The following is a 24,286-nucleotide window of genomic DNA, read 5'->3' as shown; positions in this document are numbered from 1 at the left end:
TTTCCCTGAATTTAATTTAAGGACAGGGGTCTACGCTAGCCAAGAGTGCATGGAAAAGTGATGAGACAAAGGCAATGCAGAGAGTAGGAAGAGGTGCAAGAATAACAGGAGTTGGCAAAGAGGGATTATATGTAGGCAGATGAATGTATGCAGCAGGTGTGGGGCAGAAGACTTTAGAGAAAGCCTGGAGGAAGAATATGAGCAGGGCTTTGAATTAGGTAGGACACAGAGGAAGACAGACTAGGGATAAGGAAAGAAAAGGAAGACACTAAGTAGATAAAAGGGAAGCCCTCGTTTTTGTGTGCGTGTTTACAGCTGAATTTTGACCCTGAAATGATAACACAAATTGGAGGTCAGGTGGCTTTCCCCTGTAATGCTAGAGGTTGGATGACTCACAGCAAGTGTAACTTTGATCTATTGGCAATCACAAACCCCATTGAAACTTGTTGATGGGTGTGTGTGGAGTGGATAAACCTCACACAGGGTTGCCAACTTTCGACTTTCTGAAAACTGGACACACACCCCCACCCCGTCTCTTCCCTTCCCTAGGTCCCACCTCCTGCCCCACCTCTTCCCCCCAAAGACTCTGACCCGGTCCTGCCTCTTTCCCCCAGGCCTAGCCCCTGCTCCATCTCTTCCTCCTAAGCCCCCACCCGGGCTCTACCTCTTCCCCCCAATGCCGGGCCCCCCACTTGCTTCTCTCCCCCCTCCCCCTTCCTTCTTGCTTGATCACCTCCACCGCCCTTCCCCTATCCCAGCTGCGCTCCCTCTGCTCTGAGTCTGGGACAGGAGCTGCAGCCTGACACAGAGCCTGCCTGCCTGCCTGCAGGTAGGAGGCAGCCCCAGCTGAGCAGGGGCTAGCATGGATTGATCACCCGGCATCTCCCCCGCCCGCAGTAACCGAACTTTTGGTGTCCAGTCAGTATATCTGACCAGACACTGCCAGGTCCCCTTTTCGACAGGACTTTCCAGTCGAAAACCAGGCACCTGGCAATCCTACTCACATTGGAGACTTAAGAGTGCAGAAATAACTCCGGGCCCAGGAAGCCTCAGCTTGTCAGACCTGCTGGGCATGCTCCAGTCGAAGGAGGGACTCGGTGGGCATGGGAGAAAGGCAGACCTGCACTTGTTGCTGCAAAGGGACTACACCATGAGGGTATTCCCAGGGTGAGGTCTGCTGCACAGAGGTGAGATTCCCTACCCTACTGAGATCCATGGATAGGGCCCTACCAAATTCATTGCCGTAAAAAAATGCATCATGGACCATGAAATCTAGTTTCCCCTGTGAAATCTGGCTAGTATAGGGGAAGTGCAAGGCTGGGGGCTCCTACAATGTACCAGGCTCCAGCTGCTAGTCCCGCCCAGTCTGATGGGGATAGGACTTCCTCTTCCCCTGCAGGGGCTGCCCCTGGGCCTGGGCCTGGGACAGACCCACCTCCAGGATCTTCCCCCAGCTCCAGGAAGCTCTATGGCTGTTGGCTGGGAGTCCAGCTCCAAAGGCAGTGCTGGTGCCATCAGCAGTGCAGAAGTGACAGTGGCATAGTATGGTATGGCCACACTTACTTATGCACCCTCGCCAGTAGCAATGCAGAAGTGATGGTGGCAATATCATACCATGCCACCCTTACTTCTGCGCTGCTGCTGGCAGCAGTGCCGCCTTTAGAGTTGGGCACCCAGCCAACAGCCGCTGCTCCCTGTCTGCCCAGCTCTGAAGGCAGCACCAGGAGCAGTGCAAAAGTAAGGGTGGCAATACCACAATCCCCCTACAATAGCCTTGTGATCCCCCATGATCCTCCTTTGGGTCAGGACCCCCACAATTACACCAGCTTCAGATCTGACCAAAGGCTACTGGCAGATCCCTCTGACAAGGAGTGTGACACTGCTTCCCATATTTTTCATAGTAATATTATATGATTGTGTCATAATCATAATGTATTTTATGCAAGATAGGTCATGTGAGGTATCATTGGAAAGGTTGTGATTTACTGAATATGATTATCCTATTTGTATGCATGTGATATTTTTGTATCTAAAGTTAAGAATATTGACTACACATCTGTACTACAAAAGTGTTTGCACCTGGGGAATGCCCACCAGATAAAATGCAATCAGTCTGGCTGGCTAGCTGGGAACAAGTCAATGGACCATTAGGGAGAACAATAGGTCTTTGAAGATGCTAATCTAGCACCTTCCTGAGAAGCTTTCCTGGGATGCTACAAACAACATCTGACTCATGGCTGCTTTGACACTGCAGGGTCATGTGATCAAGTCATCTGGTACTGGACTCCATGATAGAATACCAGTATTTTTCCACTGGGGTGGGGTGGGAATCACACTGGAAAACAAAGGGTTCCCGCCATATGTAAAACCTATTTAAAGCAGGGGAGTGACATAATCAGGGTGGTTCTTCACTGAATCCCCACCCAGACTGACTGATGTGAACATCTAAGGGTATGTCTACACTACGAGGGTAGTTCGATTTCACTTAAATCGAATATGTGGAATCGATATTACAAAGTCGAACGTGTGTGTCCACACTAAGGACAGTAATTCGACTGTGTGAGTCCACACTAACGGGGCAAGCGTCGACATTGGAAGCGGTGCACTGTGGGCAGCTATCCCACAGTTCCCGCAGTCCCCGCTGCCCATTGGAATTCTGGGTCGAGCCGCCAATGCCTTCTGGGTAAAAAAATGTGTCGAGGGTGCTTTTGGGTAACTGTCGTCATCCGTCCATCACTACCACCCTCCCTGAAAGCGCCAGCGGGAAATCCGTTCGCGCACTTTTCTGATCAGTGACAGCGCGGACGCCACAGCACTGCGAGCATGGATCCCGCTGCGACCATCGCTGCAGTTGTGGCCGTTCTCAACGCCTCGCAGCTTATCATACACCTTTCCCTGGGGCAGATGCAGAGAAATCAGGAGAGGAGGCTACGGCACCGCCGTGAGGGCCTGAAGTCGGAGAGTAGCACAGAGCTGTCAGAAACCACGAGACCCAGCGCCCAGGACATCACGGTGGCAATGGGTCATGTGGATGTTGTGGAACGGCGATTCTGGGCCCGGGAAACAAGCACGGACTGGTGGGACCGCATAGTGCTGCAGGTCTGGGATGAATCCCAGTGGCTGCGAAACTTTCGCATGCGGAAGGGGACTTTCCTTGAACTTTGTGAGTTGCTGTCCCCTGCCCTGAAGCGCAATGACACCCGGATGCGAGCAGCCCTGACTGTCCAGAAGCGAGTGGCCATAGCCCTCTGGAAGCTTGCAACGCCGGACAGCTACCGGTCAGTCGCGAACCACTTTGGTGTGGGCAAATCTACTGTGGGGGTTGTTGTGATGCAAGTAGCCAACGCAATCGTTGAGCTACTGCTCTCAAAGGTAGTGACCCTGGGAAACGTGGAGGTCATCATAGATGGCTTCGCCGCGATGGGATTCCCAAACTGCGGTGGGGCTATAGATGGGACTCACATCCCTATCCTGGGACCGGACCACCAGGCCAGCCAGTACATCAACCGAAAGGGCTACTTTTCAATGGTGCTGCAAGCACTGGTGGACCGTAGGGGACGTTTTACCAACATCAACGTCGGATGGCCAGGCAAGGTTCATGACGCTTGCGTGTTCAGGAACTCTGGTCTGTTTAGACAGCTGCAGGAAGGTATTTACTTCCCGGACCACAAAATAACTCTTGGGGATGTGGAGATGCCTACAGTGATCCTCGGGGACCCAGCCTACCCGCTAATGCCCTGGCTCATGAAGCCCTATACTGGCGCCCTGGACACTGAAAAAGAACTCTTCAACTACCGGCTGAGCAAGTGCAGAATGGTGGTGGAGTGTGCTTTTGGCCGTCTCAAGGGGAGATGGAGAAGCTTACTGACTCGCTGTGATCTCAGCGAAACCAATATCCCCATTGTTATATCAGCTTGCTGTGTGCTCCACAATCTCTGTGAGAGCAAGGGGGAGACCTTTATGGCGGGGTGGGAGGTTGAGGCAAATAGCCTGGCTTCTGATTACGCCCAGCCAGACAGCCGGGCGATTAGAAGAGCCCAGCGGGACGCGCTGTGCATCCGGGAGGCTTTGAAAGCTAGGTTCCTCAGTGAGCAGGGTAACCTGTGACTATTAACTTTGTTTAAAGAGAAGCTGAACCTGCCCCCGTTTCTTTACCCAGTTTATGTTGACTATCCTCTCCAGCTACATACCCCCTTCACCCCCTTCCCAAAAAATAAAATCTGTTCTGTTTTGTTAATGAACACCGTTGTCTTTATTACTGTTTTCGCGGGAATGTTTTAAACCGGGGACGCAGACTGTGGCGGGGGGCGGGTTTAGTGTTCTGATGCAAATGATGCTTCTAAACTCCCGGAATGACAGGCTCCGCAGTGGTGGACTGGTTGTTTCAACGGAGCCTGCCAGCACTCCTGGGCGGGACTGCGTGTATGTGTCGGATATGTGACTTTCTGGCAGGGGGAGGAGGGTTACAGATCCCCTGCTGCGTGGCTCTGTGATCCAGGATAAGGACCGCTGCATAAGATCTGTAACTGCCCTCCCCCGCCACAAAGTCACAGAGCTAACCCCCCCCGAACATGAAAACCACCTCCCAGACTGACCAGGGCAACTAGTGACTGCACTGTGTATGTGTCCTGATGCTGGACCTGCCCCCGCCTCTGTACCCTGCTAAAGGTGACTGTCCTGTCCAATTACCAAGCCCCTTCCCCCCCTTCAGACAGACTCTCCTCCAAAAGAAAATCATGGAAACAGTAATTAACAGAAACGAATATTTTATTATGAACCACACATGAAACGGGGGGGGGGGGGGGGAAACTTGGACGGGGGCTTGTGTGAGGTGGGTAGGAAAGAACTTTTCAAATTTTGGGGAATAAGAGCCCAAGAGTGCTAGAGCAGTCTGCAGTGGTTGACTGAAAGTTTTAATGGCCCTTGCCGCCCCTCCTTCTTTGGACTTTGGGTGAGGGGGGTGTGGGACTTGGTGGCGGGGGAGGGCGGTTAGAGATAGAGCGCAGCGGGGCTCTGTCCTCCTGCCTCCGGTCTTGCAGAACATCCACAAGGCGCCGGAGCGTGTCCGTTTGCTCCCTCATTAGTCCAAGCAGCGTTTGAGTCGCCTGCTGGTCTTCCTGACGCCACCTCTCCTCCCGTTCCATGATTGCTCAGTGCATTTGGGACAAGTTCTCCCTCCACTGTGTCTGCTGGGCTGCCTGGGCTCGGGAGCAGGACATTAGTTCTGAGAACATGTCCTCACGCGTCTTCTTCTTCCTCCGCCTAATCTGCGCTAGCCTCTGGGAGTGTGATGCCAGGCTGGGTTGGGAGACAGTCGCAGATGTGTCTGTGGGAATGGGAAAAAGGGAGTGAATTCCTGAGACAGATAAATGAAGTTGTGAACAAAGAACATAGTCTTTCTCTGTGAACAAGACCATGCACTGCACCTCTCACATGCGCACTCAGGACAAGGTCGAATTTTCGGACCTCGCCTTCAGTGCCTGGGGTCTTGCAGTGGCGATCTGAGAAGCGGGGCAGGACACCTCAACTTGTGTAGCAGGCAAACATGGTAAGCCGTAGACTTGTGGCTGCTTAAAACTTTAATAGTAGCACTGGCCTCCTTTCACATTGAAAGCAAAGCCAGTCTCTGCTGCCAGCAATCCGGCAAGCATGAACTCTGCCCCTGTCCCACCCCCTCGCGGCTGTCCCAGGGAAAGATCCCTGTATGCTGCCCCTCTCCCGCCTCCACCGCGTCGCTGTAAAGCAGTCCCAATACTAACATTCCCCTCCCTAATTCAAAGCAGGGCATCATGAGTGACATCACCCTGATGAGGATCTCGGACAGCGAGAAGGAACGCATGCTTAGGGAAAGCATGCAAAAACCAGGGCTGTATGCCGCCATGCTTTGCCGTGCAATGATCCCTGAGTATTTGATTGTCTCCTGGCGAGGAAACGTCTCGTACCATGGAGGACCCAATAAAATCGCTCTCCCCAGGAACCTGATGACCAGGCTTGAACATTACCTCCAGGAGACCTATGTTGAGATCTCCCATGAGGATTTCGTCTCTATCCCCGGACATATAGACCGGATTTTGGTGTAGCTGCACTGGCAGGGACTAAAGAGTGGAGCGTCTTGGGCAGCAGAATCATGAAAAACCGGACATTGTTAGTTTTTTTTTAAATAGTTGGGACTAAAAATTTTATCGCCTAAGGCAAAGAAATCATGAAAAACCCATTGTTAATATTATAAATATTCCAGTTCTGTTAAAAATAAAAGTTTAGATGTTTAAATCACTTCAAGAAAAACCCATTGTTAATATTTTAAATATTCCAGTTCTGTTAAAAATAAAAGTTTAGATGTTTAAAACACTTACTGCTTGATCCTTCCCCTGATTCTGTGTCCGGGGTAACGGCTGGGGACGGTTGGTACGGGATCTCGGTAAGGGTGATGAAGAGCTCTTGGCTGTCGGGGAAATCAGCGGTGCAAGCGCTGTCGACTGCCTCGTCCTCCTCATCTCCTTCCTCATCTTCCCCGTCCGCTAACATGTCCGACGAGGAACCGGCTGCGGACAATATCCCATCCTCAGAGTCCACGGTCACGGGTGGGGTAGTGGTGGCGGCCGCACCTAGGATGGAATGCAGTGCCTGGTAGAAACGGGATGTGTGGGGCTGGGATCCGGAGCGTCCGTTTGCCTCTTTGGTTTTTTGGTAGCCTTGTCTCAGCTCCTTGATTTTCACGCGGCACTGCGTTGCATCCCGGCTGTATCCTCTCTCTGCCGTGGCTTTAGAGATCTTCTCCGTAGATCTTTGCATTCCTTCTTTTGGAGCGCAGCTCTGAAAGCATGGACTCATTGCCCCACACAGCGATGAGATCCAAGACTTCCCGATCAGTCCATGCTGGGGCCCTCTTTCTAGTCTGCAATTGCACGGCCATCTCTGCTGGAGAGCTCTGCATCGTTGCCAGTGCTGCTGAGCTCGCCACGATGTCCAAACAGGAAATGAGATTCAAACTGCCCAGACAGGAAAGGGAATTCAAATTTTCCCGGGGCTTTTCCTGTGTGGCTGGTCAGAGCATCCGAGCACTGACCGCTGTCCAGAGTGTCAACAGAGTGGTGCACTGTGGGATAGCTCCCGGAGCTATTAGCGTCGATTTCCATCCACACCTAGCCTAATTCGATATGGCCATTTCGAATTTAGCGCTACTCCTCTCGTTGGGGAGGAGTACAGAAGTCGAATTTAAGAGAGCGCTATGTCGAACTAAATAGCTTCGTGGTGTGGACGGGTGCAGGGTTAATTCGATGTAACGGCGCCAAATTTGACATAAAAGCCTAGTGTAGACCAGGCCTAAGAAACAAAGACAAAGGGGAGGAGAAGAACTGATCCTAGGCTGGGAAGGTATCTGGCCTGTGAAAGAAATGCCTGGAGTTTTAAGCTGCAACCAAGAGCAGCTTGCCTTCAAGAACCTCTGCAATCTGTCTAAAACAACAGGGTGAGAAATTACTACTTGTAACTAGTTTCTTTAGTATTTTAAGATTATATTGTTTTTGTTTTATTTTCTGGGTAATGTGTTTTGATCTGCTTGCTATTCCTTAGAATCACTTAAAATCTATCTTTTTGTAGTTAATAAACTTGTTTTTGTTTTCTCTAAAACTAGTTTGTGGAATTCATAAATGGGGGGGGTGTGACAAAAAGCTGTGCATATCTTCCTCCACATTGAGGGACGGGGCGAATTTCAATGAGTTTACACTGTACAGTTCTCTATGCAGCACAAGACAAGTAATTCCATACTGAAGCCTTCCCATGCCGTGCTGATTTCAGTCTGTGTCTTTCTGCAGCTGGGTGTGTCCCTACATGTGTGTGTGCTGGAGGAGGCTTGAGGGCCTGGCTCAGCAGGACAGTGTAAGGGAGCCCAGGCTGGTGGAACAGGCGGGCTCAGCGGTACCCCAGTACATCAGGTGGCACCCCGGGGTGGGGCAACCCATCACAAGGGGGTCTTCAGAGAAAACAGCCTTTACAACACCTTTCAGCCTGTACCATTTCAAGATTATGACCTTCAGCCTTCATGAGGCTACAGCGACCTTCCAAAGATTGATTGACACAGTCCTGCAACCACATGGTCAGTATGCAATTGCCTACATAGATGATATAGTCATTTACAGTGGTAATTGGGAGAAACACCTTGAACATATAGTGATGGTCCTAAAGGCTCTTGAGGATGCTGGCCTCACAGTGAACACAGCCAAGTGCCAGTTGAAGTTTCATGAGGTGTCATATCTGAGATACACCGTCGGAAGGGGCAAACTTAGGCTTTTAATCAGGAAGGTCCAGAACTTGATGGACTACCTTATCCAATTGACAAAGAGGCAAGTTAGTTGATTTCTGGGTCTAGCCGACTACTATAGATGGTTCATACCAAGCTTCACCATGATAACCATACCTCTCACAGACCTAGTAAAGAACTCTAGCCTCAAGAAGTTTGCCTGCTCCAAAGCCTGCAATCAAGACTTCAGGACCTTGAAAGACCTCCTGAGCAGTGACTCAGTCCTCTTCCACCTGGACATCACATAATGGTTCATACTCCACACCAATGCTTCAGACATAGGGCTTGGGGCAGTACTGTTCCAGGACTTTGAAGAGGAAGAACATCTAAACATCAGCCAAAATCTATTTCTCCAGGAGAAGGCATACTTGACTATAGAAAAAGAGGCCTTGGTGGTGAAATGAGCCATAGAAGCTTTACGGTAATATCTACAGGGAAACATCGTTCTCTTTATAAAGGATCACACACCCTCTGCTGGCTCAATTCTATGAAGGACACTAACCCCTGGATTATGAGGTGGTATTTGGCCTTACAGCCTTATGCCTTCTAGGTAGACCACAGGCCAGGGAACAAACACCAGAATACAGACTTATTTTCCTGGGATGGAGGACTGCCAGGCTTGGACATGGACACAGCAGCACCAGACTTAAGGGATGGGGGAGAGATGGGGTGGATAAACCCCACACTGGAGAGTTAAGAGTATAAGAACAACTCTCTGCCTGGGCAGCCCCACCCTGACAGGCCTGCTGGGCATGCCCCAGTTGGATTTAAAAGGGAGTCTCTTCAGCACAGCAGGGTGGCAGGCAAAGAGAGGCAGATCTGCGCTTGCTGCTGCAAAGATACTATGCCATAAAGGCATTCCCAGGGCAAGGTCTGCTGTACAGAGCCAAGACTCCCTACCCTGCTGAGACCCAGGGACCAGGTCACCAGGGACAACTGCCAGGCACAACATGCCCCAAGGGGAGGGGCAGACTGGCAGGAAGAGGCCCAGGGAGAGCATTAACCAGACCACAGGTAGCATTCTCCTACATTATAGTGAAGACCCTGGGTCAGAACCCAGTGGATTGGGAGGGCCCAGGTTCCCCTAACTTATAACTGCTAGACAGGGCTGCTGCCACAGACTGCAACCTCTGGGCAGGGAGGCTCGCCCCTGCTCACAGCGTGCTAGTCACTTTCCATTCCAGATGAATTGGGAAACAGTTAAATGCCCCTTTACTTAATGATAGCTGAAACAATGGAAGCCACACAAAGCCACCACACAAAGACTGATGCCTGTGCTCTCACAACTCAGACACAGTTCCCCTGGAGGGAAGGACTCCGGCAGTCCCAATGGGCTCAGATGTTGCAGATAGTCCAATCTTTCCCTTCTGTGTTCTCACATGACCTGGATGAACGTGGCTAATTTGTAACCATATCACACAGCCCAGACAGAAGGTCCAGAAAAACCACTGTTTCCTGCCCAGGAAGATGTGAGACACCATACATCAGGAGCTACAGGCAATGTTGGACCTTGGGGTGGTAGAGGAATCTCACAGCAGGTAGAGAAGCCCCATTGTCCAGCTGCCCAAGATAAATGGAATGATGCAGTTTTGTATCAACTATACATATAAAATGATGGGGTCTAAATTAGCTGTTAGCACTCAAGAAAGAGATCTTGGAGTCATTGTGGATAGTTCTCTGAAAACATCCACTCAATATGCAGCAGCAGTCAAAAAAGCGAACAGAATGCTGGGAATAATTAAGAAAGGGATAGATAATAGGACAGAAAATATCATGCTGCTTCTATATAAATCCATGGTATGCCCACATCTTGAATACTGTGTGCAGATGTGGTGGCCCCATCTCAAAAAAGATATATTGGAATTGGAAAAGGTTCAGAAAACAGCAACAAAAATTATTAGGGGTATGGAACTGCTTCTGTATGCGAAGAGATTGATAAGACTGGGACTTTTCAGCTTGGAAAAGAGACGACTAAGGGGAGATATTATTGAGGTCTATAAAATCATGACTGGTGTAGAGAAAGTAGATAAGGAAGTGTTGTTTACTACTTCTCATAACACAAGAACTAGGGGTCACCAAATGAAATTAATAGGCAGCAGGTTTAAAACAAATAAAAGGAAGTATTTCTTCACACAACGCATAGTCAACCTGTGGAACTCCTTGCTAGAGGACGTTGTGAAGGCCAAGACCATAACAGGGTTCAAAAAAGAACTAGATAAATTCATGGAGGATAGGTCCATCAATGGCTATTAGTCAGGATGGGCAGGAATGGTGTCCCTAACCTCTGTTTACCAGAAACTGGGATTGAGCGACAGGGGATGGATCACTTGATGATTACCTGTTCTGTTCATTCTCTCTGGGACACCTGGCACTGGCCACTGTCGGAAGACAGGATACTGGGCTAGATGGACCTTTGGTCTGACCCAGTAGGGCCATTCTTATGTTCTTAACTTTAGGAAGGTAAATGTGATAGCCACATTTAAAACATATCCCAGGCCCCAAGTTGATGAGTTATTAGAACTGTACTACCTTTCCACTGTACTCCCATCTCCCCATTCCTTGGAGAGGGAATAATGTGTAACCACCCCAGCCTAATTCCTGCCCCAACATTCCTCTTTTCGCAGGCCCAGCACCCTCCTCCTGCACAGATCCCTGGACCAGATAAAAATTCTTCATGTAGTCCAAAATGTGGGGAGAGGGCACAGATCCCCTCTTCTGCACAGTAGGGGTGATTTGCACATGGAGGAGACAACATGAGGATCTGAGGGCATGATCTCACTACATACACCTCTTTTTCTTTTTTTTAAGGGATAGTTTCATAGACTTAAATATAGAAAAAGATTTTGGATAGGGACAAAAATGATGGGACCTTGATCTGAATTAGGATAATGAGATGATACCATAATACAAATAAATAATAAATTAATAAAAAGCTCTAAATAAATAGGATATTTTAATATATATACTACTTATACAACATATTCCTGTACTGCATTCACATTTTTTCACTTTGAGCTCATATCTCATTACTGTGAACTGTCCTCACCGGATCCTCTGTATTACTGCTTTCTAGCAATAATCTCCCATTTATTTTGTCTGATAATAATCCTCACATTTATTATGGCATATTGCAATATTGTTGGGAGTCACATGACAGTGCTGTTAAAGAAATCCTACAAATTGTAGGGTCAGTATAAGCAATTAAATCTTGGAAAATGTTTATTGTTGGTTGTGGAGCAATTCTTTTTAGAAAATGTGCATATCACAAGGAAAGTTTGTTCTTGAATATCTACTCATTTTCAGAGCTGCTGTTGCCTACAAGATATACCCATGCAATCAGAGAAAGATATTACATTGTGACAAAATATTATGAGCCAGATTCTCAGTTGGCATAAACTGGCATAGCTTAATTGAAGTTAACAAACCTACACTGATTTAAACCAATTTAAGATCTAACCCTATAGCGTAATGTTGCATTCATTCAAATGTTGCATTCAGAGTGTCAGGATCATTCTTTTTTCATTTTTTTTTTAAGATGAGTACTTTTTTTTTTTTACCTAGTACACTGATACCTCAATTTTCCATAAGCAGTTATCAATGGTTTGGCAAGTTTATTCTCTAGAATTCATGTTGTCAGAGCTGCAGATTTGTATATATTACAATCTGCAATCTACTTCTTTGGTCTTCTTTTCTTTTTAGTTGTCCCAATTATGACACAGGCCAACCTCAAAAATCCCAAAACTGCTGAGAAAATAATACTGCAACTTTTAATGATCCAGATAAATGGAAGGTAGGATGAGACAAAAAAACAAAAACAAAAAAAACCAACTAGAGTTCATTTGAGTTTTATTACATTGCTCATGCCTAACAGGGTTGCCACAACTCACAATTCAATAGCGAGTCCTGTGCTTTTGAGCAATATGTTGCTCATGCTTGACAAGAAAATTTATTTCTCCCCCCCCCCCAAGTTTTCTTCCTTGTTGCTTTCTTCTACTCGGTGATGTAGCAACAATATGAAATTTATCAGAATCATGCTCGTTGACTGATATGTAACATCCAGCTTTTCAGGAATCTGATATGTTGAATGTTACCATATGCACATGAGGCAGAATGGAGCACCGAGGAAAAGCTACATATGGGTGCAGACAATATAGAAACTAAGGCCAATCCTTCAGACACTTAAACTCAAACTTAACTTTACCCATGTTAATAGTTCCATTGAACTCAGCTACTCATGTGTGCAAAGTTAACCACATGCATAAATGAAGGATTAGGGTCTAAAAGCCAGTGAGACTGAAATAACTGCACAGGAGATGGGGAATTGCTTCTCTTTCTAAGTTCACTGTGGATTTAAAAAAAAAATCTTGCAGGGAATCACACCTTTTTCTTTCAAAAAAGATTAAATGGATTTGTGTGTACAAGCTGGGAGAAACAGAAATATTAACTGAAAGCCACAGTCTGAACAGAACATTTAAAATACAAAGAAAATTAGTTCTACTTTGTCTGCAATTTTTTTCTTCTGTATCTTTTATTATTCAGTGCTTAGACAATTATATGTTGTTTTCTGTTTCTGGCATGTAATATATAATGCTCTAATATAAAGGTAGAGCATTCTGTAAAATAAAGTGCCCTTCAATTCAAATTACACTTGACAAAAATCAACAGTTTTCACATAAGAACATAACATATCTGACAGAAATATGACCATCACTCAGTTCCAGTCCATAGAAAATTTAAAAATTGGTGGATGTGGCATGTATGTGTGTTTGCATGAGACAGACAGAGAAATGAATTAGGCGAGCAGGACAAAGAATTCTGTAACTGGTGGGAAACAGTGACTAGTGAGTATGTAGTTGACGACAGTGTAACAGGACCACTGTCTTTTGGAACCAGGCTTAAAGGAGCAATGTTCCAGCTTTCTGCAGCCTTGCACAAACAGAAATAAAACAGTCTCAGGACAGGCTTCCCTCAGCCTGATCTAAATGAGAACAAAACAAATTCAACTCTAAAGTCTCTGAGAACTAACATGTTGTTTTGTAAAAGCAAGACAATAGATTTTCCAGTTTCTCCTTGCTCCCTGGCCTGGGCTCAACTCAGAAAACCCCTGGGAAAGGAGGAAACAAGACAGCAACACAGAACAAGGATGGGCTAAGAATCTGAAATTGACTAACGTGGTTCCACCCCTAAGTGAAAATAATTATAAATAGCAAAATAAATAATTGCAGAGAATTATCCAGTGAAGCACTCTAGGGGAAAATATTTGGACTAATACTGATGCATGAATAACTTAGTAGAAATACCAAATGTCACACTGTGTAGGCAGATGTTTCCAGTGTTTGCTTCTTTCTGTTAATATTGAAGTTGTGGGTGGTGGGTAGTCACTTTCAGTTGCAAAGATGTATCAGCGTGCCTATTCTCAGGGAGTTGCACAATTGTTTGATTTTTCTGGTACTGCGTTGAGGCTGAGATGTGCAAAGATGGAACTGGAGAGGTGTGCCCCTGAATATGGTAGAAGACAGTGAGAAGTGGGTTTTTCATTTAGAAATAAAATAAATAGAGAAATGGAAGACTTAAAAGGAATCGGGCCCTAGAGTGGTGGACAGGATGTTTGCCTGTTCTGTGAAGCTGGAGACATACCCGTCTAACATGAAAAGTTTGGCCAGGGACTGAGGCTTTCATGGAATTTTCTAGGCTCTCAGGTCTACCTCTACAATCTTGCCTTTTCAGTGCTGCCACTGTGAAAGTCTCCACCTCCAAACCCATCATTTGTGCAGTCCCACAAGGATCAATTTTCTTTCTGATCCTAATCAATATGTACCTGCAGCTACTAAGGAGAATTGGTAAGACAACACAGACTCAAATGCCAACAATGGGCAAAGGACACATACTGTAACTCTATTTTTCTTTCATTGCACATGATAACAGAACTGTCGCCAAACTGGCACAGTGCTTGGCCAAGATCAGCCCATGAGTGAACAACAGCTTGGTGAGCATAGGGAAACACTTTGAGGGGCTTGTAGATACAGAGCAGTCTCCTTGGGTTGAAAATACATACCCATAATTGGTTAAATCTATCCACAGTTTAGGTGTGTTCCTGAATTCCTTGCTGACAAATAGCAGCACCTGTGAGTAACACCATCCCTACCATCTCTGGTTGGATAGTAGGTTTCATCACTTCCTGACAGATGGTGACCAGACTTCAGTAATACACACCTTCATCACCTCCTGAATGAACTACACAAATGCAACATCCACAGACACAAAGCCATCAGCTCTTAGGAAACTCCAACACAGCAGCACATCTCCTCCGCAGCATGGATTAGTAGGAGAAAATTAACCCTGCCCTTGCCTCTTTATACTGGCTTCCCATAGGATATCAAGTCAAATTCAAGGTCTCAGTCCTTATCTTCAAGGTACTTAATGGGCTGGAGCCAGGATACCTAAAAGATCTCCTGAGATGAGAACTGTGGTCAACAACTCCACTTCTAAGGCACACTGGAGCTGATCACCATAATGGTAATGCTCATTGATGCAGGAGATGGTACTTTTTTGGGAGCTGACTCAAGGCTGTGGAATGAACTTCCACAGGATATAACAACCAACTCACAGGGCTGTTCTAAGTAAGATGTGTGTTTTTCGCCTTCAATAATAAAACACATATAACACAGCAGTGATAAACTAGATAAATACAAAATATTTAAAATAAACCCACAAAATTCTCCCCAGTGGACAGAAAAGAGAGTCACACATAACAAAAGTTAGTCATGTCACCCAGCGCAGTTCGGAGGGTGCTCAGTTACCACACTCACGGCCGGCTCCAGGGTTTTGGCCGCCCCAAGCAGCCCAAAAAAAAAAAAAAAAAAAAAGCCGCGATCGTGATCTGCGGCGGCAATTCGGCAGGAGGTCCTTCGCTCCGAGCGGGAGTGAGGGACCGTCTGCTGAATTGCTACCGAATAGCTGGACGTGCCGCCCCTCTCCAGACCGGCCGCCCCAAGCACCTGCTTGCCAGGCTGGTGCCTGGAGCCGGCCCTGACCACATTGGTGAAGACAGCATAAGTAGCAGAATAGAATAGAAAGACCATGATGAAGCCTGTTTAGGGAGACTGCAAAGAAATCGGTTATTGAGCACCCTAGAACAAAGGAAGAATAGACAGATGGGGGTTGTCTTGACAGGCTGCAAAGAAATCTCATCGGCCTCCCTTTCCTGCCCTTCGCTGTGGAGCCTGGGGGGAGGCAGCCATTCAGAGCCAGGGAGCCCGTGAGTCCAGCTTCATTTGTTTTATGCCTCCCACACGGCAGTGGTGCCAGGAATGGCAATGAGGTTTCCTGGCCCCTCTGACTCCCGCCCTCTAGGCCAAGCTGCTCTGAAACGGGAGGGAGGCTCCACAGCAGCCTAGATCAGCGCCAGGCTCCTACCCGCCTGCCCACCAGCACGTCACGTGACCCAGGGCACTGAAAAGGCAACCAGACAAGACTGAGCTTCGTCCTCTCTATTTGCCGCCAAAAGGCCATCGGAGAAGGATCACGTGGCGGCGACGCAGCTCCTGTCCCATGGGCGCGCGCCATCGCGTCATGTGACACAATGGCCACTCCTCCCAACCAAAGCCTTCGGCAGTGGGCGAGGGAGCGCGCGCTCCCGCCTCTCCTCCGCACGTGACCCCTCCCCGGAACGTGGCATTGTGTAATCACGTGACCTGAGCGGCGAAGGACGGGGACGAGGGAGGGGGGTTGCGTACGCGACGGAGCGGGGTGCGAAGATGGCGGATGAGGAGGCCGAGCAGGAGAGCGGTAACCTCGGCGGCGGCCTTCTGGAGCTGCAGCGCCTGCGGGAGCGGCTGCTGGAGCTGGAGAGCGGGCTCCGGGAGAGCGTGGAGCCGGCCGTGGAGGCGGCCACCGAGTACTGTCAGCAGCTGTGCCAGGTCAGGCCGCCTCCCGCCCTCTCCCCCCCCTTCGTGTGTGTGTGTGTGTGTGTGTGTGTGTGTGTGAGCGAGAGCGCGCGAGCGGGGGGCGGGAGCAGCGCCGCCCCCGCCGCGCGCGGGAGGAAGCAGCAGCTCGGCGGCGGTTAGTCCCGCTCAGAGTTGGTTGGCCCCGGCTGGCGCGGGCCGGGGCCATGGTGCAGCGCGGAGGCTGCCGCTCATTGTAGGCTCGGATTAGGCGGCCCGCCCCCCGCGCTGGGAGCTGCTCCCGGCCCGTAATCCCTCCCCTCGCCTGCCCGCGTCTCGCGGTCTCTGGGCCCCTTTGTTGTGCTTTGCGGGCTGGTGTCGCCTCGGCTCTGAAGGGCCTTTGTTCCTGGCGGCGGCGCTAGCGGCCCTGGGAGTAGGGCGGTGAGGGCCCCCCCTCCCCCGGGCAGGGCTCGCGAGCCTGGGGGTGGAGCTGAAATTCCGTTCAGCGGCCCTGTTTACACTCCGCGCGCGCTCCGGAGTGCGGGGCGGCCGTGCGGAGAGTCCGGCACCGCCCTGGGGCTTCCGTTATTGTCCGCCGCCGCTGGGTCTGCCCCGCCCGAGGGGAGAAGGGTGCGCTCGGCCTCCTGTGAGGCGAGGGGGCTGCGCTGCTCTTCTCCTTCCTCACGCCCAACGGAATCAGTTTGCAGTGACGGGCTGGGGGACTGTCGGAGCCCCGTTGTCAGTATCACCATCGCTATCGAATTGGTGCAGGAAAAGCATTTCCCGTGGCATAACTCTACAGTTATAATAGCCTCCTATCTTCTCCTGTAAGACAACGTAAATCATACTGAATAGTTCACTTTTCTTCTGTCCCTTCTCAACTAAGGAGTAAAAAATGTTTGTTCAGCTAAACAATAAAATGTTTCTAAACTGTTAAACACCAGAAACCTACAAAAAATACTTGTCTGCAGAATTCTTGCAGGATAAAGAACTTCCAGTTCCAGCGAGAGCTTTTTACATACACGGCCCCATCCACCATAGTGTGTGTAAATTCCTAAACTAGGTCTCCTCTGCCCTGCAAAAATTCCACGTGTTTTCTTTGCTTTTTTTCCCCTACTCTTTTTAACATCTTAATATCAGGTATCACTGGAAGATATAAAGAGAGATATTTTAAAGTTAACTGCTCCTACTACTAAAAGGTTGCGTCAGTTGTGATGGCCCTACAGAGGGCATGGATCAGATTCATAATGCCAGTGAGTGAAAAGCACTATGATTCAATGTTACTTTAAACAACTAAATTCGAAGATACTGAAGTCTTTGTAAGTGCCAAAGAAACAAATAGATTTTGTTTTTTAAATCTGTAACATAGCTTTTCACCAGCTAAGCAATACATTTCCTATCTCTTTATCTACTCTTGAACCCTAAACATGTAGTGCCCACAATCTTGCTGATGCCTAAATGTGTAGTGCTCTCTGTTATGGAGTTTCTTCATAGTAATGGTTATGGTTCAAATTGTAAGTTTGGCTATATACATTGGGTGACAGTGGTTGTTAATGCTGCTGTAGAAAGTCTACATCACTGGAAGTCTCCCCATGGAATCCATATTTTTAGTGGTACTTCAAAGACAACTTCTACCTTGATTTTTAAAGATAGTGTGTTATTTGTATATGCAAAAAAATTAGAAAATTTGACTGCATATTCAAAACTTGCAACCTTAATTCTATGCAAAGTCTGAAAAGCAGTGCTGAAGAAATGTATTGGCTATCACAGTACAATTTACTACGCATGGAAAATGCAAGAGAATGTCAAGATTAAAAACTATAATATGAAAACTTTTGTTGTGTTTTGTTAGATAGCAACAGTTGAATTTGAACAACCAGGCAGAGTTGAACAGATGCATAGATAATGTCAGTCTTTATGAGGCGGGTAGCACTAATTGTGATGAACTATAACAAGCTTAAGAAATTGTAGGTGTTAGAACACCACTTGAGAAATAAATGTACCTTTACGCTTCTTAGAGTAAAGTATAGCTATAAAATGTGCATTAGTTCATCAGTAGATTCTGAAGTTCCAAGCCGAATAAGGGATTTAGCCACTCAAGTTGTGTTAACTTCAGTAGAAGTTGATTAGCTAATCCCTTAGCTAATTTTAAAATTCCATTCTGGTATACACCGTTCAGGTGTCGTAAGTCTTAAAAATACGTTTGCTTGTTCCCTAAAAATAGGATAGCTTTATTCCAGAGTTGTTTACTTATCCTGTAAGAGTGAAACAAAGTGTAAATTCAGTTTTGTTGTAGTTTCATACAGTTTTCATTATACATGTAAGGTAAACATTTTTGTGTATTCAATTTTCATTGTTGCATAGACTTTACACGTTTTAATCATTCTTAGAAAAACATACATGGGATATTAGGCTGTACCTTATTATTCTGCATAGTTCCCAGAAAAGTGCAGTTACTTTATACTATCACAGTACAGCTGGTGTAATGGGATTCAGTTTTACTCTCATTGATTCCATATCAACATTTGTTCAAATTGCATGTAAAGTGACTTTCTTAATTGCAACTCAGTGTCTAAAAGATATGCTGTATTTCTTTGGCTTCTGAATAATCACCTGTAACAAAGATACTGAAATCAAGATTTAGTAATGGACTTGAAAGACAGACTAGGTATTTGCTTTCTAAGAACTAAACCTCATAGCCAGAGGCCTAGTCTCAACAGGCTGTTACATGTGGAAGTCCAACTGTAACCACAGTTTCTGAGAAGAGGGGGTGTACTGGGTTACCTACCAAGTTACTGCCTCTGCCTATGGCTCACGGGCTCCATCTTTCATGTCTGTCTCTGGCTAGTAGTTACTTGAGGGGCTTCAAATTTAAACATCTCTCTCTGAGCCTGTGGGTTGATGGATAGGAAAGCTGTTTCTACTTCTCCAGCTTCTCCTTTTAGGAACATAGGAATTGCCATATCACATCAGGCCAGTGGTCCTTCTAGTCCAATATGTGTCTGTCAGTAGCCAGTGCCAGGTTATTTAGAAGAAGGTGTAAGAAAACTTATGGAACAACCAGGCTACAGGGAAGATTTTTCTAATCTTTGACAATTAGAGGCTGACTTATGCTCTTTTTATGAAATGAAACTGTAAATGTTTTCATCCATATAAATATGCTTATTTTATTCTCTAGTTGGATCTACTTCCAGCTACAGTGTATGCATCTGTTGCTGGTCATACACTTCACAAGCACCAGGAAAGTTATACTGACAAGATCTTGTCCTCTCACTGCTGCCTGCAGGGTCTGAATATTAGTAGTGAAAGTGACTAGTCCCTTGTCACTTACACTAAGCAAACTACTCAAGCAGTTTGGTAAAGCTATGACCAGCAGCAGAGGCCCTAGAGCAGTGGTTCCCAAACTTTAACAACCCGTGAACCCCTTTCACTAAAATGTCAAGTGTCGCAAACCCCCTCCTAAAAATGAATATTTCCAGGGATTTTCTCGTTTGCCTGAATACAAATTATAAAAGCAGTGATCTTGGACATTTGTTTTTATGACATGCTTATTTACACACTATTTATTATTATTATAATTATTTATCATTACAGTATTTTTATTACATTATGAAAACAGCAATAATCTTCCAAGATCTCACTTTCGTAGCTTGTATCGCTTTGAATAAGCCTGTTATAAGACCAGGCTCCTATGTTTCATCAAGGAGCATCAGATATGAAACAGCTTGAAGGTATTTAAGAAGCCAACTCAGAGTTCCTCCTACACAAGCATTCAGGTCTTGAGCAGTCTAGGCAAACAATGCACATTACAACAAAGCTTAAATTTGTTCTTCATAATAATTTTAAAAACAATACTGTCTATTTAATTTTAAAAAATCCATCTCCCTTTCCATTTCTTATAAGAAGTCTTGAAGTTTAAATCTCCTCAATGTGATAGAAAGGCTTGCTTTGATCTGCTTAGCTCTTGGAAGTCCAGGGGCTCCGGGCTGCTGTCCTCGTGCTGTCCGCGGTCCCTAGGGACAGCTCTGTCTGCCATTAGGGAATTTTTTTCCGAGAACCCCCTGTATCATTTCATGAACCCCCAGGGGTTCACGAACCCCAGTTTGGGAACCACTGGCCCTAGAGTGATCTGTATGCAGACTCAGGAAGACAGATCTGTATTGGTTCACTTTTTTGAAGGTTATCTTCAATGACAAGAAGTGTATTTATACCTATCTCATAGAACTGGAAGGGACCTTGAAAGGTCATCAAGTCCAGCCCCCTGCCTTCACCAGCAGGACCAAGTACTTATTTTTTAATGAAAAAGATTCTGAAGTAACTGATGGTTTAAAATGGACAACTCTCCAGAGAAACTGTCCTCCTTGCCACTGATTAATATTTTAAAACTTTGATTTGATAATTTTAATAATACTTAGTTTAAAAAAATTCAACTCACTCTCCTGTAACGGTGTAGAGCCAATACAGCACTGACCAGACTGCCAGAGCTCTAAGCCAAACCTTTACGTATTGCATAATAACTACTATAATCTCCTCCTCTTAGGCATTGACTACTGTAACCTTACAGCCATTAAGTCAGTTGAAAATAGGGCTGCCATATCCTCTCTTCCAACTGTTTGCTTTGTGACACCTTCCTCCTCTCATCCATCTGCTGATTCCTTCCTACTGCATCAGATATAAATTTCTTGTCCTTACTTTTAATGTCCTTCGCTGTTTAGCTACACTCTACCTATCAGGCTTTTTATTGCCTTCACTCTACTAATAGCCAGCCTTAATCTCATACTTCTCCTACACCTTATTTCGCTTATGTTGCCCCTTTTGTGTGGTATAAAGCTCCTTCAGATCTCTTGTAAGAGTCTCTTCTGCTGCTCTGCCTACAGAACATTGCCAGCTGTTAACAGCTCAGCAAATAGGGAGCTAAATTGTGTATAGTCAGTCTCTGAAAACTTGCTGCATACCCACATCTTTTTATCCCGTCTACCTATTGTGTCTTGTGTCAGTGGCTTTGTTTATATTGGGAAAATGCATTTTTAGAAAACATTAACCAAAAACATATAACTAGTAAAATGCTAATGATTTTCTCTTTAGTGTGGACAAGAACAATCATTTTTTGTAAAGTTAGCTAGTTGTGATTACCCTGAGAGGCTCCCTGGCGTTGATAGCATAGTTGCAAAATCATTAAAGTAGGATTAGAAGAGCCAGTGAATGAGGTTTTTTAAGTATAGTTAGTCAGAAAAAGACCTGTTAATATAATGTGCTTTTCCAACATATCTGCTCCCTCTGTGTATTTTGAGTCATATCTGCTTGCTTTAAAACAGGGGTCGGCAACCTTTCAGAAGTGGTGTGCCGAGTCTTCATTTATTCACTCTAATTTAAGGTTTCACGTGCCAGTAATACATTTTAACGTTTTTAGAAGGTCTCTTTCTATAAGTCTATAATATATAACTAAACTATTGTTGTAAGTAAAGTAAATACGGTTTTTAAAATGTTTAAGAAGCTTAATTTAAAATTAAATTAAAATGCAGAGCCCCCCGGACTGGTGGCCAGGACCCGGGCAGTGTGAGTGCCACTGAAAATCAGCTTGCGTGCCGCCTTCGGCACACGTGCCATAGGTTGCCTACCCCTGCTTTAAAACAATAACTTTAGATATTAGTAGACTACAGTTGTGCCTCGAGGTCTCGGTCAGGGACTGGGAACCCACTGTGCTAGGTACTGTATAAACCCATAACAGAGCATCCCTGTCCCAAGGATTTACAAATCTAGGTTAGATCTTGATTATACTGGGAAAATGCATCAGGTTAGAAAAACATGTTAGCTGGTCAGGGTTAACCACAGCCAGCTAGCATGACCTTAAATATTACTGGCCTTGTTCACACTAACAATAATGTTTAACATGCTCTTTTGGAACTGGTCCCTGATTGGGACCACTAGGCAGTACTACAATATTATTAGTAATAAAGACTTGAATTATTAAAGTAAACAAATGTGACTTGGAATAACTACACACACACGGAGCAAGATTTGTTAAGTAAGAACATGCTGCTGACCATAACTAAAAAAGACCCCCATTAAGTTGCTATTCTAATCATACTTTAATGTCTTTCCATTATGCTATCAAATCTGTTTCTGCCCTTAATGGCGATTTGTTGTTCAAATGTATATATGTCAGCATTCACAAAAAGTATCCTCAAGTTTTGCTATACCTAATAGTTTATCCATACATTTCTTACATAAGCTATACATTTATCTAAATATGCTATGCCATACTAAGGCAAGACTTGCACTTGACCTCCATCTGATCTTCCTTATGCCAGGTAGATTTTGTGTGGCTTACTGGCATTGTTTTCCAGTTATTTGCAAACTTATCCACCAGGAACAGACTAAAATAACATTTCACATCTGGGCCAGAACAATCCAAATAACCTTTTTGGCTAGTGCCCAATGCCTAACTGATAGCATTCTCTTCCCATCCTCCTCAGTATTCTGCCTCTCCGTACAAACAAAAGTTCAGTTCTGCTGCACTGCTCTTTCTTGGGCGGGGGGGAATCAAGCACTCCAATTCTACATGAAACATCCAAGCATTGCTTCTGTGAAACAGGGATCACCTATAGGAGTCCATATATTATAACATCACGATTCCTCAGACTGGTATCAGTGGTGTAAACATTCATGGATGCCCGTGTGACAGACTGGGGAGCACAGATAGCCCACACAAACCTATCAGGGGAAATGGTCTGCCCCAGAAAGGAGGATGAAAGTGAACTGTTTGAAATTTAGAGCTATCTGGGAAAACAATATCTTGGTTAAACTAATTGAAAACTCAAGAAGGTGAGACAGTTGGACAACAATAGTCTACATAAATTGAGGTTGAGGTAGAATACTCGAAGCACAGATCTTGAAACAAAAGCTGTCTCTCTGAAAATGGGCAGAACAACGGAAGTTCTTGGTAAACTGTAAATTCTTTGGGTAAAGACTGTGTTTTATACAGTATCTAGCACACTGTGGCCCTGATTTTGATTGGAACTTCTGAGCACCATTGCAATACAAATAAATAATAGCTGTTTACATATAGGGCAAACTCAACATTTCAGTCCGGTGGCAGTCAACATGCGTTTTCCCTCAAGAGTGGGAAGAGAATCAGCAAATGAGCACAGATCAATTTGCCTCAATCAACAATAAATAACCAGATTTTTACATGTCAGATTATGGGAAAAGAAAGCATGGAAAACATACATTAACATTTAAATGTTGTGACCACCTAGTGCATTCCTTCCCCCTTCCTGATCAGGTAGCCTAAAAAATCAAGCTGGATGGAATCAGAATATTTCTGTGATAATGCCTTGTAAGCTTTTTGTTCGTCTGACTCTTAAAGATGTCAGCTCGCTTCCTTGGAGTCTATGTTCTTGACAGTGGCATAGCTGTGTTGTTGTAAGGTCTCTAATGTAGACATAACCTAAAACAGTGGTCAAACTCCATCTGCAAACTGAAGTCCTAGTTAGCAGCTAGAACTTGACTTTAGTGGAACCAACCTTTGAACCAATGTCTACCATTTCCCTGTTACGTTTTTAGTTGAAGTTAATACACTATCCATCAAAGAACCGTTATGTGGCTTTTTGTTTCCTCACAAAGTGGTCAGACTCTATCCAAACTCCTCTTCAAGTTTTCTTCTCTTATCACATTAATAAAGACCTCTCCTTAACACCTTTATTTCTGAAGCGCTCTGACCCTAAGTGTTCAAAATACATTGTCTGAATGTGAGAGGAATTATCAGTAGGGCTGTCAAGCAATTAAAAAAATTGCGATTGCACAATTAAAAAAATTAATCGCCTTTAATTGTGCTGTTAAACAATAATAGAATACCGATATTATTTAAATATTTTTGGATGTTTTCTACCTTTTCAAATATATTGATTTCAATTACAACACAGAATACAAAGTGTACAGTGCTCACTTTATATTTATTTTAATTACAAGTATTTGCACTGTAAAAAAACAAGAATAATATTTTTCAATTCACCTAATACAAGTACTATAGTGCAATCTCTTTATCATGAAAGTTGAACTTACAAATGTAGAATTATGCTTAAAAAAAACTGCCTTCAAAAAT

At 45.4% G+C, this 24,286-nt stretch overlaps 1 protein-coding gene across 1 annotated transcript in view; it reads left to right on the top strand.

Moving 5' to 3' along the window:
• The first annotated feature begins 16,056 nt into the window (after positions 1 to 16,056).
• Positions 16,057 to 24,286, top strand: part of ZNF292 (zinc finger protein 292) — a 66,873-nt gene continuing 58,643 nt past the window's right edge. The window contains exon 1 of the mRNA XM_024201821.1: positions 16,057 to 16,218. Within this exon, the coding sequence (XP_024057589.1) occupies positions 16,057 to 16,218 (162 nt within the window). The remainder of the gene's footprint in view (positions 16,219 to 24,286) is intronic.

The sequence above is a fragment of the Terrapene carolina genome, unplaced genomic scaffold, assembly GCF_002925995.2.
Source record: "Terrapene carolina triunguis isolate 2854851 unplaced genomic scaffold, T_m_triunguis-2.0 Scaffold42, whole genome shotgun sequence".
NCBI classification, from domain to species: domain Eukaryota; kingdom Metazoa; phylum Chordata; order Testudines; family Emydidae; genus Terrapene; species Terrapene triunguis.
Note: the sequence above shows the minus strand (reverse complement) of the source record. Positions and strands in the feature narration are given on the sequence as shown.